Source organism: Xenopus laevis, chromosome 9_10L, assembly GCF_017654675.1.
Source record: "Xenopus laevis strain J_2021 chromosome 9_10L, Xenopus_laevis_v10.1, whole genome shotgun sequence".
NCBI classification, from domain to species: Eukaryota; Metazoa; Chordata; class Amphibia; order Anura; family Pipidae; genus Xenopus; species Xenopus laevis.
In genome coordinates, this window is record NC_054387.1 from 127,323,034 (window position 1) to 127,341,673 (window position 18,640).

General features: G+C 37.6%; 2 protein-coding genes across 17 annotated transcripts in view; both read left to right on the forward strand.

Annotated features, from left to right (window-relative positions):
• The window catches only part of LOC108705602, a 411,717-nt gene that overhangs the window by 252,909 nt on the left and 140,168 nt on the right, over positions 1-18,640 (forward strand). The gene's annotated exons all lie outside the window — the stretch shown is intronic.
• On the forward strand, positions 1,072-17,940 carry LOC108706148 (up-regulator of cell proliferation-like). 6 transcript variants are annotated; one of them, XM_041576743.1, is made up of 8 exons: positions 1,072-1,331; positions 5,132-5,177; positions 8,170-8,244; positions 9,506-9,577; positions 10,677-10,748; positions 10,902-10,967; positions 11,113-11,163; positions 12,712-17,940. In XM_041576743.1, the coding sequence occupies exons 3-8, from the start codon at positions 8,190-8,192 to the stop codon at positions 17,316-17,318; spliced, it is 4,923 nt and encodes a 1,640-aa protein (XP_041432677.1). In that variant the 5' UTR covers positions 1,072-1,331; positions 5,132-5,177; positions 8,170-8,189; the 3' UTR covers positions 17,319-17,940. The 6 variants fall into 6 exon arrangements, with proteins under 6 accessions (XP_041432677.1, XP_041432680.1, XP_041432681.1 ...); XM_041576745.1 differs by lacking the exon at positions 1,072-1,331 and adding an exon at positions 1,356-2,731; XM_041576744.1 differs by lacking the exon at positions 1,072-1,331 and adding an exon at positions 1,356-2,718.

Sequence of the window (18,640 nt, forward strand, 5' to 3'; positions counted from 1 at the left end):
TGTGCTTGAATGGCTGTCCCCATGGCTACACAGCAGCTTGTTTATATAAACTATAGTAGTACTTATCTGTTATCTACTGTGTATCCTGTGCTTGAATGGCTGCCCCCATGGCTACACAGCAGCTTGTTTAAATAAACTATAGTAGTACTTATCTGTTATCTACTGTGTATCCTGTGCTTGAATGGCTGCCCCCATGGCAACACAGCAACTATAAACTATTATCGAAACAAAAATAATAGTGCAGGGTAACATTAAATTATATATCAATTACTATGGATGCACCAAATCCACTATTTTGGATTCAGCTGAACCCCCGAATCCTTCGCAAAAGATTTGGCCCAAATACCGAATCCAAATCCTTATTTGCATATGCAAATTGGTGTGGGAAGGGGAAAACATTTTTTACTTCCTTGTTCTGTGACAAAAAGTCACGCAATTTCCCTCCCGCCCCTAATTTGCATATGCAAATTAGAATTTGGATTTGGTTTGGCCGGGCAGAAGGATTCAGCCGAATCCTCCTGAAAAAGGCAGAATCCTGGCCAAATCCCGAACCGAATCCTGGATTCGGTGCATTCTTATTAATTACTTTAAAACACTTTAAATTTTTGGTATTACTGTAGCAGTAAAGATTATCCAATCTCTGCATTACCTCAGCAGTACAACCATGCAGTGATTTGAATAAGAGACTGGAATATGAATAGGAAAGACCTGAATAGAAAAATGAGTAATAAAAAGCAAAAACAATACATGTGTAGCCTTTGACAGAGCATTTGTTTTTTAGATGGGGTCAGCGACCTCCATATGAAAGTTGGGAAGAAGAAGAAGGCAAATAATTAAAAAACTATAAAAAAGTAAAAATGAAGGCCAATTGAAAAGTTGCTGAAAATTGTCCATTCTGCAACATTACAACTTAAATGGGAACCACCCCTTTAAGTACTGAAGTAAACATAAAATCTTCTGCAGTAAAACATCTGTGATCTTGTAACAACTATAATTGTGTTGCCTGAATGTCGGCCGTAGCCTTCGTATTCCTGTAAGTAGGGGCCGTCTGGGAATATGAAAGTGAAAGTAGAGTTTCTGTAACTGCTGGGGGTTTTTTCTGGGTGTGTACTTACATTATGTGTGTATGATAGCCATGTAATATCTCAGTTAGACAAAATCAGTTTCACTGGATACTGAATGCGGCTGTACCTGCAAATCCTCCAGATCAGCTACAGACTGAGGAGCCTCAGGACTAAGTTTATGGGGAAACTTTTATACTATAACTGCCTGGGAACTGCCCCAATACTCAGGCACAGGGACACTGAGACTCTGCTCTGCATTCTGATTGGGTAAGGATTTCTTGTATATTATGTACTGAATGGTATGGGGAAAACTGACAGATACAGACACAAGGATAGTGTGGCAGTTTATAGGAAAATCTTACTAAAAATATGTTTTCTTCGGTGACTAGGCTGTAGTTAGATCACCAGGCAGTGAAAGGGTGTTAGCAGCCTCTCCCTCACTCTGATCTTTGTCCTGTGTGATAAAGTGTCAGAGCTGAGAGTTTAAAGGGGACATTTTATATAATGCTCATCTTTAGTTATGTTATTGTTCCTTTCTTACAATATGTAGTGATGTAGAAAAAAAAACTGTTTTTAAAGCATTTTACCTTGTAAAAATGCCATTATATCAGAGCTGCACAGAGATGTTTACTCGTCTGCGTCTATGCTGAAATGAGGAGTGGGCGTGTCTCTTCTTTCTCCCACAGGAAATTGTTATCACACTGACTGACAGGCTGAACACACACACACACACAGCAGGGAAAGCCCCTCCCAGGTTCCTGCCCATGTCTCTCACCAGCCTACAAACACATGCTGTTCCTGCACACTTTAATTTATTTTTATCATATTAGAGAAAAACTTCCTGCAACTAACTACAGAATCAGCATATTATTTGATGCAGATGAACCCAAGTAAATGTTTCGTGTTTTCTGTGCCACGCTCATGTGATAAATTGCACGGTGCACCCATTAAAAAAATTAAAAGGCTTTGATTTATTTTCATATGTGCTGTACATATGGGAGGACGTAGCCGATTGTGTAGGTGGCGATCGGGGGAAGGTGAATGGGGAAGGCATCAGAGTGGTGATCGAGTTAGGTGGACAGAGAAGGCAGCAGGAATGCAATCGGGGGAAGGCAAAAGCAATAGTGTAGGAAAGCAATGTGGGGAAGTGAATGGGGAAAGCAGGGAGGAGGAGATAATGGAAAAAAGAAGGGGGGAGGGCAGCGGGGAGCTGAACAGGGAAGCAGCAGCGCAGCAGTAGAGACAGCAGGAAAGCGATCAGATTAGGTGAGCAAAGAACACAGAAGAAATGCCATCAGGGAGAGGCAGAGAGCAGGCAATCGAGAAGGCAGCAGTAATGCCATTGGGGAGGCGATCGGGGAAGAGAGTGGGGGAAACGTTCTTCAGTGAGGAGGTGAATCCGGAAGGCAGCAGGGAAGAGATCACAGAAAGCAGTCGGGAGAAGAACGTGGCCAATGAACAGGGGAGGCAAGCGTGTAGGCAATTAGGACACATGATGATGAGGCAGCCAGGGCAGGACTAAAAGGACTGACGTAAGCAAAAAAGTACCTCCCGCATCTGCCTGCCCAGTCCTGCCTAAGTGGATATGCTGTTGCTTCTGGCTTTGTAAGGCCGTCGGCCGCTGAGAGATATGGAGAGGAGCCTTGGACCGGAAGTATGTGAAAGGGGTGGGCTAAGTGCTGTTTTTTTGAATTTTTGATATAATTTTGACCCTAAATGTGCAAAAATAAAAATGTATTCTTCTATTTCATGTTCATTAGCATATTTTAGTGAAATTTTATGGTATATGTCCCCTTTAAAGGGGCTTTAATTAAGCAAGGGACAAGGCAATGTTTTATGCCATACTTTTCTCTTTATCAAGTCCATTATTATCAACAAGGGCACCATTTATAATAATTTGTAAAAAATAAATGTAAAGTATTACTGGGTATTCTCTCCCAATTATGTAATACATGATTGAATGAAAATCTGTTATATAGTAAAATACAGTAAGGGGCAGATTTATCAAGGGTCGAATTTCGAAGTGATAAAAACCATCGAATAGGCTAGACCTACATTCAAAGTCGAAGGAGTTTTAAGTTCATACGATCGTACTTCGATTGTACTTCGAATCAAACGATTTAATCGTACGATCGTGTGATTTTATAAAAAAAATCCTTTGACTTCTCAAAACTTAGCCAAATACTGGCTATAGGTTCTAGGAGGTCCCCATAGGCTAACATAGCAATTCGTAGGTTTAAGGTGGCAAAGTGTCGAAGTTCTTTAAAGAGACAGTACTTAGATTTTCGAATGGTCAAATAGTCAAAGCATTTTCACTTCGAATCGAAGTCAAAATCAAATTTGGCCTATTCGATGGTCGAAGTACCAGTGACACCTGTACTGTACACCCTGCCAAAAATTCATAAAAATACAGAACGCCCCCCGGGACGTCCGATTGTGGCAGGGGTACAGTCAGTGTTTAATCCAATAGCAATTTTTTTGGATAAAGTTCTGCGCCCATATGTAGAATCACAAAAGTCGTTTATTTTGGATACATCACAATTTTTGACTTAGCTCAAGGGGATTGAAAATGTTGAAAAAGAAGCCTTTCTTGTCACACTAGACATTGAGAGTTTATATACAAATATACCACATATAGGTGGTGTTTAGGCGGTAGAAAAGTGCCTCCATAGTGATCCTTGTTGGGATGGAGCACATAAACAGTTTATTGTTACATTATTATGATTGATCCTTGAGAAAAACTATTTTCTTTTCCAGGATGTTTTCTATGAGCAACAGTGTGGAACAGCGATGGGATCGAATGTGGCCCCTACCTATGCGAATATTTTTGTTAATAACTTTGAAGAGAATTATGTATATCAAAATAATGGCTTTAAACAATACTGTAGAGCATGGTTATGCTACATAGATGATATCGTTATGGTGTGGGTGGGGCCACACTCAACTCTCATTGCCTTCCACAATGAATTGAATGGATACTTACCATCATTAAAATTTACTGTACACTCAGATTTACAAGAAATTAATTTCCGGGATGTATCGGTGTACAAAAAATGTGAATATCCTTGAAACGGATCTGTATGTAAAACCTACAGACAAAAATACTCTGCTGTTGTATTCCTCATTTCATCCAGCACATATAAAAATATCGGTGCCTAAGTCCCAATTTCCTAGGTTTAAGAGAATAGTATCAGAAAGTGGTAATTTGACCAAACGACTGGGTGATATGGAGAACAAATTGGCATACAGAGGATATCCGAGAAAAGCGTTGGAGAAATATAAAGGAGAAGTATTATTGGAGAGTCGTGTGACTCCAAAACCAAAAATGGGGGAAAGAGTGGCTTTTACCAGTAGCTACAATGTTCTATCAAATCAGATTGGTAAGATTGTAAGAAAACATTGGGACATTCTGAAAGTAGAATGTCCCAATGTTGCAGTTTTTCAAAAACCACCATTACTCTCATATAAGAGAGCACAATCTTTGCGTGATAGACTTGTGAAGGCTGATGCGGGCCCTAAGAAGTTTCTTCGGTAACAAACATTATGTGACGCAAAAAATGGTACCTTTCCTTGTCTATCATGCAGACATTGTAATAGTTGTGTGAAGGGGGATATAATATATCATCCACATAAGGGAACTGCTATTAAGATAAGAGGATATCACACCTATCAGCCTATGTTGTATGTGCAATTAAGTGCCCCTGTGGATTGTTATATATAGGTCAGACAACCAGACAATTAAAGGATAGAATTGGTGAACATAAATCGGATATAAAAAGGAATGTGAGACAAAATCCAGCGTGCCATTTTGTGGACACTGGCCACGGGGTGGCACAATTGAGATTCCAGGTGTTACAGCATGTCCCCAAATTGAGAAGGGTTGGGGACAGAGTGAAACAGCTCCTTAGGTGTGAAGCAGGTTGGATCAAAAGACTGGGTACACTAGCACCAGGGGGTCTAAACAAGGAATATGAGTTAAGTACCCTATTTTGACTGCATGGCATTTTGTAGTATTGTTCTTTTAATTGTTTTTAATATTATGCTTTGTTTTTTTTTTAAATCCTCAGTGGTGAATAAGAAACAACAAGTGAAGCTGATGGGCTTAACAGCTAAGTGAGCCCTAGAATTTTTTCTTGATATATTTATATATTTTTGATGTGAAATATCCCCTCCTCCCTTGACTCTATGCCCCTTTTAATACAGCTCAAGACCTTATTTGCCCTTGATGCTGCTGACTGGCATTGCTTGTTACAGCCAAGTTTATCATCTACAAGGACTCCAAGGTCCTTTTCCATAATGGATTTGCCTAGTGCAGTCCCATTAAGGGAATAAGTGGCTTGGATATTTTTACATCCCAGGTGCATGACTTTACATTTATCAACACTGAATCTCATTTGCCACTTAGCTGCCCAGATTGCCAGTTTGTCAAGATCATGTTGCAAGTGCCACATCCTGGATGGAATTAATTGGGCTGGATAATTTTGTGTCATCTGCAAACACTGATATATTACTTAGAACACCCTCCCCTAAGTCATTAATGAACAAGTTAAATAAAAGTGGACCCAATACTGAGCCCTGGGGGACCCCACTAAGAACCTTACTCCAAGTAGAGAATGTCCCATTAACAACCACCCTCTGTACCCGATCCTGTAGCCAGTTTCCTATCCACGTGCAAACGACTTCATTAAGCCCAACAGACCTTAGTTTAGAAAGCAGTCGTTTGTGGGGCACAGTATCAAACGCTTTGGCAAAATCCAAATAGATCACATCTACTGCCCCCCCCACTATCCAGAATCTTACTTACCACATCATAAAATGCAATCAAATTCGTCTGACATGACCTATCCTTCATAAAGCCATGCTGATTGTTGCTCATAATGCCATTCATTAGGACAAAATTTTGAATGTGATCCCTTAACAAGCCTTCAAATAATTTGCCCACCACAGATGTCAAGCTTACTGGCCTATAATTGCCAGGCTGAGATCGTAATCCCTTTTTAAATATTAGAATAAGATCAGCTTTTCTCCAATCCATAGGCACCATACCAGATGACAGTGAATCTGAGAAAATCAGAAATAAGGGCTGGTCTAAAACTGAACTAAGCTCTCTTAGAACCCGGGGTGTATGCCATCAGGCCCTGGAGCCTTGTTTACATTAATTTGTATTAAAGCTTTTTGAATCATATCCTGAGTCAGCCACTGACTAGATTGAGCTGAACCATTCGTGCAGTTATTAAGTGAGCCTGTGAACCCAGACTCCTCTATTGTATACACTGAAGAAAATAACTGATTTAACACATTTGCCTTATCTGTATCTGTTACAACCATACTGGTACCATAATTTAATGGAGCAACACTCTCAACCTGCATCTTTTTACTATTAATATATTTAAAAAACTTTTTAGGGTTAGTTTTCACCTCCACCGCAATTAACTCTTCATTTCTTTTCTTAGCCTTCCGGATTGCTGATTTACAACATTTATTACAGTGTTTATATTCATTAAATGCAGCTTCTGTCCCTACAAATTTGTAGTTTTTAAAAGCCTTTCTCTTCTTTCCCATTAACTTCTTTACTTCTGTATTAAGCCACACAGGATGATTCTTAGAGCTTCTACGTTTAGTCCTTAAGGGAATAAATTGAGAACAGTTATGATTTAATATCATTTTAAAGGACAACCATTTCTGTTCTGTGTTTTTAGCTGAAAACCTAATGCCCCAATCAATGCTCTGTAGGGCAGCCCTCAAGGCACTAAAATTAGCTTTTGCAAAATTCATGGTTTTTGTTGCCCCAGTATATTTTTGTTTTTTGCACCAGACATTAAAAGATATAACATTATGGTCACTATTACCCAGGGGTTCAATGACTTGCACATTTGCTATAAGTTCTGGGTCATTTGAGATCACTAAATCAAGAATAGCATTTTTTCTGGTTGGCTCCTCAACAACCTGTGCTAAAAAACTGTCGTGCAATAAGTTTATAAACTTGTTCCCATTAACTGATCTGGCAGTACCGTTGCTCCAGTCAATATCTGGGTAATTAAAATCCCCCATTATCATTACTTTACCTAAACTAGCAGCCTTTTCTATTTGCATTAGGAGCTTTGTCTCTTCCTCCTCACTTACATTAGGGGGTCTATAGCATACGCCTACAATTAATTTGCTGGACTCTTTACAATTGGTGAAGAACTCCACCCATATGACTTCTGCCCCTCATTTTCTAACATAACCTCCTCCTTTATATGAGCTTTTAAATCCTGCCTAACATACAGACATACCCCTCCTCCTTTTCTATTGCCTCTGTCCCTCCAAAACAAAGTATAGCCACTGATATTTACTGCCCAGTCATGCGACTCATTCAGCCATGTTTCGGCCACACCAATCACATCATATTTTCCTTCCATCACCAGCAGCTCCAGCTCTCCCATTTTACCAGTCAGACTTCTTGCATTTGTAAACATACATTTAATACTGGCACCATATTGAACATATGACATGTGCTCCTCCCTATCCTTAACAGTATCCCCAGCCAAATCTCCTCCCCCATTTTCCCTTTCTTTGCCCACTATCTCATCTAACCTGTCTACCATTGAATATTTTACTGAACCCTCCCCCCCACACCTAGTTTAAAATCTCCTCCAACCCTCTAGCCATCTTCTCTCCCAAAACAGCTGCCCCATCATCATTGAGGTGCAGCCCAAAGAGCCTGTAGCCGACTGAAAAATCAGCCCAGTTCTCCAAAAACCCAAAACCCTCCTCCCTACACCAATCTTTCAGCCACGCATTAATCTCCCTACGCTCCCACTGTCTCCTTAGTGTTGCTCGTGGCTCAGGTAATATCTCTGAGAAAATTACCTTGGAAGTCCTCGCCCTCAGCTTTGAACCTAGTTTTTTAAAATAATTTTTGAGGACTTCACCACCTCCTCTAACTTTGTCATTGGTACCTATGTGTACCATTCATGAAAAGATTTTAAAAAAATTTAATTTTGTTCCCTTTTTCCCAATTGAACTTGACAGAAACTGCTATTTCAAAAAGTACTATACAGCTTATCTTGTATATAGCTTGGAGAGGACACAAGTATTTTTATATTATTCATATTTCTCTCAGATCATTCAGAAAATAATGCAATGAAAATGAGTGAAAAAGATGATGGAAAAGAAGAACACACAGAAACTTTAGAAGGTGAATTCTTAATTCTAATATGTATTAGTATGCAATTACACACATACTTACAAATAGTAGTTAGGTGGAAAAAGGACAATGGTCCATCAAGTTCAACCTTTCTAAATAAATTCCATATATTTATACATGCATAGACAGACTTATCTACACACACTGTGACTGGTTACACACTATTGCAGGGGTCAGTCGTGCAGAAATAGGAGTGCAGACAAGTTTGTGTCATAAAGCTGTTCAGCTGCTTAGGCTTTAGTTGCTCAAAATAACAAACAAAACGAAAATAAAGTATAGCCATCTGGCTCCTGCCTACCTCACTCAGTGGCCCTATCTATACTAGCAACACAAATATAATGATCACAGTCACTGGCAAAAACAGAGCAACTTACGGTTTCATAGTTTTCAGGGAATTTGAAAATCACTCACAGAGCTCCTTTCCTTCCGGCTTTCAGGCAGCCTGCATATAGGAAGAGAACTCTGTGTCAGGCCGCTGACCTAAATACTCCACCTGTGTGATCAGCACACAGACAGGAAAAACCCAAAACATTCCTGGAGCCTTTTAACACATGAAGTGCCGGAATCCTGGTGCAATGTATACACCATCCAGCACTTTCTCTGCTAAACATTGTGACACCCTGTCACAACACACACACACATATAAAACAAGGGAAAATTGTGCTCACCACTAATGTAATCCATTAAGCGGGGTGCAATGAGACTGTGACCACAACATTCATATAGACAAATACAAGAGATCCTCTGCACTCAACTATTATCAATATATTAAGGACATTGAGACATTTTGTGCCTTAAGCTTCTAAAAAATGCTTACTCTTTAAACAAAACAGAGATTGTTTGTCCATATATTGTAATATATTTAAAATGGCCAACTATGTCAAAGTCATCTCTGGTCTGGCCAGTCCTACACTCAACTTTCACTGATTCATTAAGAATTGTACTCCATCATTATGCATTTTACACTGGGACCAAGTTTTACTTGCAACTTACTTGCCGCTGTTAAAACTCCCAGACTTGGTTGCCCTTTTGTTGGCCACCACTTCATTCACTTGCCTATAGCTGGAAAGGGTGGGAGCTAGCTGGCCACTGCTCCTGTATAAACTATAACAAACAAGGGAAAGACCAGGACTTGCAAAAAAAAAATGCTCATGTAGATATTGTGTATGGACTTCTAGGAAAGAAGGTGTAGGTCATGTAGAGGTTTTATAATTTCAATATGTAAATGCTTCATTTGCTATTTTTTTCATAGAAATTGTATATGTTGTTGCCTTAAATGAGAATGTAGCTAAAAGGAAAGAAGAAAACACAGAACCTTCCAAAGGTAAATGTTTAATTCAGTATTGCCACAATGATAAATGTGCATGTAGCTTAAAATGTGTGTGCACTGCTTTTCTTAATGTTTAGTACATTAATAGGGGATCACACAGGGAAATCCTGCAGTGAGGACCAAATAATTATTACTGTATTACGATGTGCACCTCTAACTACTTAATATTTGAATGAAGTAGCTGAAAGGAAAGAAGAAAACCAGAACCTTCCAAAGATAAATGTTTCATTCAGTATCAGCAAATTGAGAAATGTGCATGTAGAAATTGTGCATGGACTTCTAAGAAAGAAATCGAGGGCCATTTAATAGGGTTTATGAATTAAATATGTACTGTATATACTCGAGTATAAGCCGACCCGAGTATAAGCCGAGGTACCTAATTTTACCTACGAAATCTGGGAAAACTTATTGATTCGAGTATAAGCCTAGACACAACTACAGCCCTGTCTCCCAGCAGCGCACAATCCACCAAAGTGACCCCCCCCAGCGATCAACCGGACTTCTTTGCAAAGTTGATGGTGACAGAGAATTGCCAAACAGATTACTGTGTGCATTGTCCCACTGTCCCACTACCATGTGGAGAGGGTGCTGTGTGATATTGCCATCACTGTTAATCTTTCGTATAACCAACAGAGGGCGCTGTGTGATATTGCAGTCACTGTTATTCTTTCATATAACCAACAGAGGGCGCTGTGTGATATTGCAGTCACTGTTATTCTTTCATATAACCAACAGAGGGCGCACTGTTATTCTTTCATATAACCAACAGAGGGCGCTGTGTGATATTGCAGTCACTGTTATTCTTTCATATAACCAACAGAGGGCGCACTGTTATTCTTTCATATAACCAACAGAGGGCGCACTGTTATTCTTTCATATAACCAACAGAGGGCGCTGTGTGATATTGCAGGCTCTCCCCAAGCAAACTGTTGGTATAGGAATGATTAAAAGTGACTGCAATCTCAGCTACTGCCCACTGACTCGAGTATAAGCCGATGTAGACTTTTTCAGCACATTTTGGATGCTGAAAAACTGGGCTTATACTCGAGTTTATATGGTAAGTGCTTTATTTTGCAATTTTTTTTCTTCATAGTAACAGTAGATGATGTTGCAATGAATGAGAATGGAGCTGAATGGAAAGAAGAAAACACAGAAGTTTACAAAGGTAAATGTTTACAGTTTAATTCAGTATTACCATAATGAGAAATGTGCATGGAAATATTGTGCATGGACTTATTGGAAAGGCATTGTAGGCCATATAAATACGGTTTATGAATTCAATATGTAAGTGCTTTCTTTTGCAATTTTTTTTCCATAGAAACAGTAGATGCAATGAATGAGAAAGGAGCTGGAAGGAAAGAAGAAAATACAGAACCTTCCAAAAGTAAACGTTTAAATCAGTATCACCAACATAAAAATGTGCATCTAGATATTGTGCAAGGACTTCTAGGAAAGAAATTGTAGTCCATATAAATAGGATTTTTAAATTCAGTATGTAAATACTTTATTTTGCAATCTTTTTTTCATAGAAATGGTAGATGAAGCCGAAAGAAAAGAAGAAAACACAGAACCTTCCAAAGGTAAATGTTTATTTTTTTATAATGTTAAAAAGTGGTAACAATGCCCCCTAATTTATTTTAGAAGTCTTTCCAGAAAATTATAGCCATTTAGATTCGACTTCAAATTCTGTAATTGTTTGTATATATATATATATATATATATATATATATATGTGTGTATATATATATATATATATATATATATATAATACTGTATATGCATATAATAATATATAATTTTATTATAATATATAACTAGTTTACAAAATTATATATCCTTTGTGAATTTGGGAAATTAAATATATTTTACTTTATAATCATTTTCTAAAGATCACTTGGTTAATGGAAAAAAGGAACAAACTGAGACTTCATGAAAATATTTTTCCGAATACTGAACCAAATCCGAATCCTATTTGCTTATGCAAATTAGGGGCAGGAAAGGAAAAAGTCACGTGATTTCCGTTCCCATCCTTAATTTGGATATGCAAATTAGGATTCAGATTCGGTTTGGCCATGCACAAGTATTGCGCTGAATCCCAATCCTGCTGAAAAAGGCACAATCCTGGCCGAATCCCAAACCGAATCCTGGATTCAGTGCTTCCATAGTTTTCAGATTTTTTTCTGCTAGTAATTGTCCGTAAAGCTTGAATTGTTAAGGTTTTAGAGGTATTCCGAGTTTTTGGCACATTTTAGCACATACAGCATTATTGTCCATCCTTGCTTTTTTTATTCAGATTTTTTTAACAAATGTCATCGCATTCGTGGTTTGAAAGAAAGTGAGTTTAGTTGTGGTTTCAAAAACCTCTAAAATCACAAAAGTTTGATCTTTAATAAATAGGCATCCGCACATTTTAAATTTTGTTAAAAATTATTTGCTAAACAATGGTGAACAATAAAAAAATGATGATTGAATGCATATTGTACTATATATATTGTAGCAGAACCAATCAAGAATTTTATTATTGTTTAGACATCATACTAACTAATTTGAAACAAAGAAAACTAAATAAATAAAAATTGCAAGCTTTCAGAGCACACAGGCCTGATAAAAGCTTGCAATTTTTATTTATTCAGTTAGCCAATAAAATTATAACCAAACTTTACATTTTCTGCATTTGCTCAACTGCTTACATGGTACAATATCTTAAAACTAAGGATTTTAATATAATAATATTGTTTATCCATAATTAAGAAAGTCATGTACTGGTCATGTAGGGAGAGGTCTCCTGTGCTGCCAAATTTTGTATTCTGCACTAAGACATGAATCAAATAAAGGCTTCCTTCACTGAGTAAGCATTTAACAGGATTCGGGTAACTGTCTAGCGTAAAGGTGGTAACCTTTTACTTTCTATTACATATTTATGTAATGATGGTCTAAGTATGTGACTAAACTGTAAAATATATTCTATATTTAAGTCACTTTTGAGAGTTGTCACTTTTCTCCTTTCTCTCCTTTCTCTCCTTTCTCTCCTTTCTCTCTGGCACATAGGCAATTGATATTATTTTATGGAGTGAATCTAATGTGGAACTTCATGTTTTATAAACACTTACTTTCTTTTTTTTGTCCAGATAAAAAAACCTTATTTAGAGACTTATCAAAGAAAATGAATATGGAACCATATGAAAACAAAACTCTAACATTACAAGACTTTCTTCAGATTGATCAAGAATGTTTACAGCGGATGGAAGATTGGCAAAGAGAGTCTGCAGCCTGGAATTTTATACATAAAGTAATTGCATTAAATGGAACAGCCAGAAGCATAGTTACAAAAAGTGAGGATGAAAATGAAGATCCTCAGGATGACACAGATGATATCATCTGTGGCTCATCTAACTCTGTTCATCCCCTAGATGTCCTTTGCTTTGTCTTGCATTGCTGTGACAATTTTTTGCAGCAGGAGATTATACTGAAAATGTCTATGTGTCAATTTGCTGTCCCTTTGCTGCTCCCTGATGTTGACGGCCCAGGCTGTACCTACATGCTTTGGGGAATGAGAGATATTGTAAAAAGATGGAGGCCTCAGTCTCTAGCTGAAACAAAGGGATTCATACAAGCACATCTTGTTCAGATATCTATGCCAACATTCAGTTTTGTTAGATTGGGTGAAAGTAAATTATCTAAATCTACTATTCTAAATCAAGTTATCAGCAAAGCTCAGCACACCTACGACTTCTTTGTTCACAGAAATATGGAAGGTGCTGATGTCACAAGGGAGATATCTGAGGGGCTGACAGAAATATCCTGGTATTTTCCAGCTGGTAAAGGTAATTCAGATATTTTCTCAGAGCCAGTTGCATTTGCAAACCTTCATGGAAACATTGAGGACAACTTGAAGCAGTTTGCATTTCTAACACAGATCTCATCAGCTGTTTTTATTTTTGTGGAAAATATTGATCAGCCTTTCTATGACTTTTTATCCCAATATAAAAACTCTAAGACAACCTTTGTCATTATTGTCAAGGCAAACAATAAAATTGACAATAGCACAAATCTCAATAATGTTACTGTACTTCAGTTCAAAAGTAAAAATAGTGAAGCAATAATCACAAAGAAAATTCGAGCAACTGCTGTCGATTTTATTAAAAAAGGATGTAATTTCATGAATTTGGAAGATATGGCAGAAATTGCTTCCAAACTAGGAATCTCTGTAGATGAGAATGGGATAGAATGTCAGAATGCAAAGGCAGATGCCAAAGCCATTGCAGAGGAAATAAAAGATGTTGCACAGTACAAGAAGAAAACAATGAAGCTGCAGGACAATTTATGGAAAAATCTGGCTGAGCTGGAAAAAGAAATGTGTCAAATGAAAAAACAAGGTGATAAACATGGAGAGAGTTACAGAGTGGAACTACAAAATCAACGTGTAGAAAACCGTACGCAACAGTATCAGTGTGAAATGCCAAATGGCATTAGTAAGTTTATTGATTCAATCAAGAAAAGGAACCATACTGAAAATCACTATTTTTTGAAATGGCTTAGATTTTATCTTGATTTATCTGCCATGAATAACCTCTCTGCTTTACAAGCTGAGTATAAACAAATGTCAAGCAGTCCCAGTATGACTCAGCTGTCTGAGCTTGATCAGAAAATATCAGACAGTTCCCTGGGTATTGAACATTTTTTGAGAGAATTAGGTCAGTTTTATGAGGCAGAACATTTTATGTTGAAGGAAGAAAATGCAAAAAAAAGAAAATTTGCTCAACTACCAACATATGCTGCTGATCTCTTACTGGGTGGATTCCCATTGGAGCTGATAGATGGAGATGCTTCTAATATCCCACTGCAGTGGCTACAGGATGTACTACATGAACTGGACAATAAAACAGGGAAATGCTGCAGAATGGGGGTAATCACTGTACTGGGGGTGCAGAGCACAGGAAAATCCACCCTTCTTAACACAATGTTTGGGCTGCAGTTTCCAGTCTCTAGTGGACGATGCACACGGGGGGCTTTTATGACACTAATGAAAGTAAGAGAAAATTTTCAAGGAGAGCTGGGCTGTGAGTTTATTCTGGTGATTGACACTGAAGGATTGAGAGCTCCAGAATTGACTTCTCTGGAAAACAGCTATGAACATGATAATGAACTTGCAACACTGGTCGTTGGGTTGAGTGACATCACAATTGTAAACATGGCCCTGGAGAATACAACTGAGATGAAAGATATTTTGCAGATAGTGGTCCATGCATTCCTAAGAATGAAAGAGATTGGAAGGAAACCTAAGTGCTATTTTGTACATCAGAATGTAAGTGAGGTTTCTGCACATGAAAATAACAGGCGAGACAGAGTGAAACTTCTGGAACATCTGAATGAAATGACCAAAATTGCAGCAAATATGGAGAATAAGACTAAATTTACAGCTTTTTCTGATATTATGATATATGATCCAGAGAAAGACAATTCCTACATTCCTGGCCTCTGGAATGGAGTCCCACCAATGGCATCTATAAACGTTGCTTACAGTGAAACTATCTGTGAGCTTAAAGCATATTTAATTGAATCTATGAAGAACAAGGGACACAGAATTGGCGACTTCATGGAGTTGATAGAAAGTCTGTGGAATGCTGTGAAATATGAAAACTTCATTTTCAGCTTTAGAAACCGCTTAGTAGCTAATGCCTACAACCAACTGGCTAAAAAATACTCAGAACTAGAGTGGAAGTTCACTAAGTCAATGCATAATTGGCTAGCAGAGACTGAAACAGTGATCAAGAATCAAAATGCACAGACAGTGGATAGTGAAGCAGCACAATGTAAACGTGCAGCATATGTTATCCTTGGCAATGAGGAGGTGAACATGCAGGCAGAATTAGAGAAATATTTTTCAAGTGAAAACAAAGATGCAAGTCTAGTAGAGAGGTACAAAGCCGAATTTTTAACTAGTGCGAGTTGCCTTAGGAAGAAGCTGGAATCATCATCTATTAGCAAATGTGATGAAGCTATTCGCATCCATAAAGAGAACTTAAAGGTAAGAAATATTATCAGTGCATACAAAGAAGTTATTGATAAAAAGGTCGCCAGTCTTGTGATGAAGTTTAGGGAACAAAAATATAAACCTGATGAAAAAATACTTGAAGAAGAATTTGAGGTAATGTGGACAAATATTATAGCAAAGTTAGATGTTACTGCCCTTCCAGAACCTAATGTTGAACTTGAACTTCTTACTTTACTGAAAAAAGATATGACATTAAAAGGTTCCTCTATCAATCAAAGACTGAACAACATAAACAAACTTCCAAAGCAGGAAAAGTTGCATGTACATGAAAATAAGGTGAAAAGTCTTATAAAAAAAATAAGGAAAACATTGTCGTTTGGGAGTAGTGTTTATAGTTCTGACAAACTAGAAGTATTTCTTGAGTCCCTTACAGACATATGTTCTGAGTGTATAAAGGGTAAGCTAAATTCAGAATCTGACTATATTGACACATATGGATTGGAACTACTACATTTGATTAATTTAGTGTGTGATGGAAAGAAAGATTTTCAGATCACATCTGATACTGAGCTGGATCTGAAACTCTTTATTTTGGGTAATGCAGTTGGTGATTTTCAACAGATGCATAAGGAGTTTGTCAAGAAGAATGATCCTCTGATTTGTCTTGGAGAGATGAAACCAAAATATTGTAAGAGTTTTCAGTATCTATTTCTGGAGAAAGATGAAAGCTGGGAGCGAGCAAAACATTTCTGTGACTTCTGGTTGAAACCTTCTCTGATTGAGCAACTAAACCGAAAACTTGGATATGAAATAGTTGATCACATTCTAGAGAACAGTGAATCCAATCATTATAGAACAAGAGGATACTTCCAGTTCACTGTGATGAAAACTCTTCTAGAAAAGAGTAATTTTTCTGACTACTTAGAATACATAAGTGATTATGAAACGTTTGTCAAAAAATGGATAAATAACTGTATTTTAGAAAAATGTGACTTCCACCATCTGCAGTCCATTGTTCTTTCTAATATCACAAAGAAGGTAAAAAGATTCCTAAATGAGCCAAGGACCTTTCAGTTTCAGAAAGTCTCTGATTTCCTTGAGCACCTTAAGAAAGGACTGAGGACTGATCTAGTGTTATCAGATGATATGGATCTGTTTTGCCTGAAAGATGAGGCAAATATAAAAGAATTTGTTGAAAATCTTGAGAAATCTCTTAGTGACACTGAAGCTGAAATCATATTTGAGATGAAAGCAGTGGACAAGGAAACAATTTTCTCCAATGTTGTGGTAAAACCAGTTGATGAATTGTTTAAGAGAATTTTTGGATGTGGGAAGCAATGTCCTTTCTGTAGAGTTCCCTGTGAGGCTGGTGGAACTGATCATAAAAATCACTTTGCATCTATTCATCGCCCTACAGGATTAGTAAAATACAGATCCTTTATCACACAGGATCTTTGTTATGATATCTGCACCACAAATGTATCCGGCAATAAATCATTTATAGATAAAAGTGGGTCTTTACATCTCTATAAAGAATACAGGACAGTTTATCCAGAGTGGGATATTCCCCCTGACCGAAGTTTTGAGGCTTCTGATTATTGGAAATATGTTCTTAAAGAATTTAATGAGCAATTTGCAAAAGAATATGAGGCCAGTCCTGCTGAATATCCCGAGAAATGGAAAACAATAACTAAAGCACAGGCAGAAAAATGCCTCAACACTGCCTTTTGTATGAAATGAAATACTTGCTGAAGTACAATATGTAAAAAAAACACTTCACTTTTCAAAGCAGTTCTCTGATGGTGCATCATTTTGTTTAAGGAGTATCAGTCTATGGGTAACAGGTAGGCAATTGTAATCACTGGGGATGCCTAATACATTGACACTGCCAATAGGTTTTTCTTTCCTTGTACTTTAAATACAAGGAGGAGATTATTATACAGGGGCTTTAACTGGGTAGACGTGCATAGTGCCTTTCCTTTATGATTCATTATTACAAAGAGGAATGAGTAGGCCATTTTTTTTCTTTAAAAAAAAGATATTTTTATTTAATATTACAGGTTTTGGGCATTTGGTATCTTAAGTATTGATACAAAGTCAAGTCGGTGAGGAAAACATGTCTCCATAGCCTTCATCTGTGAAAATGTATCACATGCTAAAAATGTCTCTTCAAATTCCCTTTTTCTTCTACTGGTAGCATAGTTTTCCACCATTGTTCACTATTTCCACTTGAAAATAATGGAGAAGAACATTACTTTAGTCAGAATAAAGCATGGGGGTTACCTTTGATATAAATCTTCCTAAGTTCTAAAGTGTCTTGAAATAAAAAATGTAAAATTAAAACACATGCTATCATAACTGATAAAATAAAAGTCTTCTGTGTTTTTTGATGGGTACAATAATTGTATAATGGGGATGTATTTCATAAACAAAAAAATGTCAGTTGTGCTTATGAAGCAGGTTTTATCAGAAAGAAGATTAGGGCCCCAAACAACGTGTTTATATACCACAGGATCGTGATGTAAGTTTATTATGGGAAGCGCAGTCTGAATGCAACTTTGATATGTAAGGCGAGGAGAGGCACTGCCAGGATGATGCGGTGGCTACTGGGTTGAATACTTGTATGCAAGCACATGTCTACCCACTTATTCACGTGAGATTATGCTTATCACTTAGATGATTGTTGTACTATTATAAGACTTATTAAGTGTGTTGGTTTGTATATTGACTTTGCCACACCCACTAATGACATCATACAGGCTTGTTTGGCACCATTTTTTACACCTTTAAAATGGGGTCACTGATATGTTGCGTACACCTTCCTGAAGACGGCCCGAGTGATAGCGCCGAAACGTCAAAATAAATACCGTATATACTCGAGTATAAGCCGATCCGAGTATAAGCCGAGGTACCTAATTTTACCTACGAAAACTGGGAAAACTTATTGACTCTAGTATAAGCCTAGACACAACTACAGCCCTGTCTCCCAGCAGCGCACCTTCCGCCAAAGAGACTCCCCCAGCGATCGACTGGACTTCTTTGCAAAGTTGATGGTGACAGAG

What these genes read in the sequence shown, in the direction of transcription:
- LOC108706148 (XM_041576743.1), top strand. Translation starts at nt 8,190, where the DNA reads ATGAAAATGAGTGAAAAAGATGATGGAAAAGAAGAACACACAGAAACT. An exon ending in ACACACAGAAACTTTAGAAG is followed by an intron (nt 8,245 to 9,505) that starts GTGAATTCTTAA and finishes TTTTTTTCATAG; the next exon opens with AAATTGTATATGTTGTTGCC. An exon ending in AAACACAGAACCTTCCAAAG is followed by an intron (nt 11,164 to 12,711) that starts GTAAATGTTTAT and finishes TTTTTTGTCCAG; the next exon opens with ATAAAAAAACCTTATTTAGA.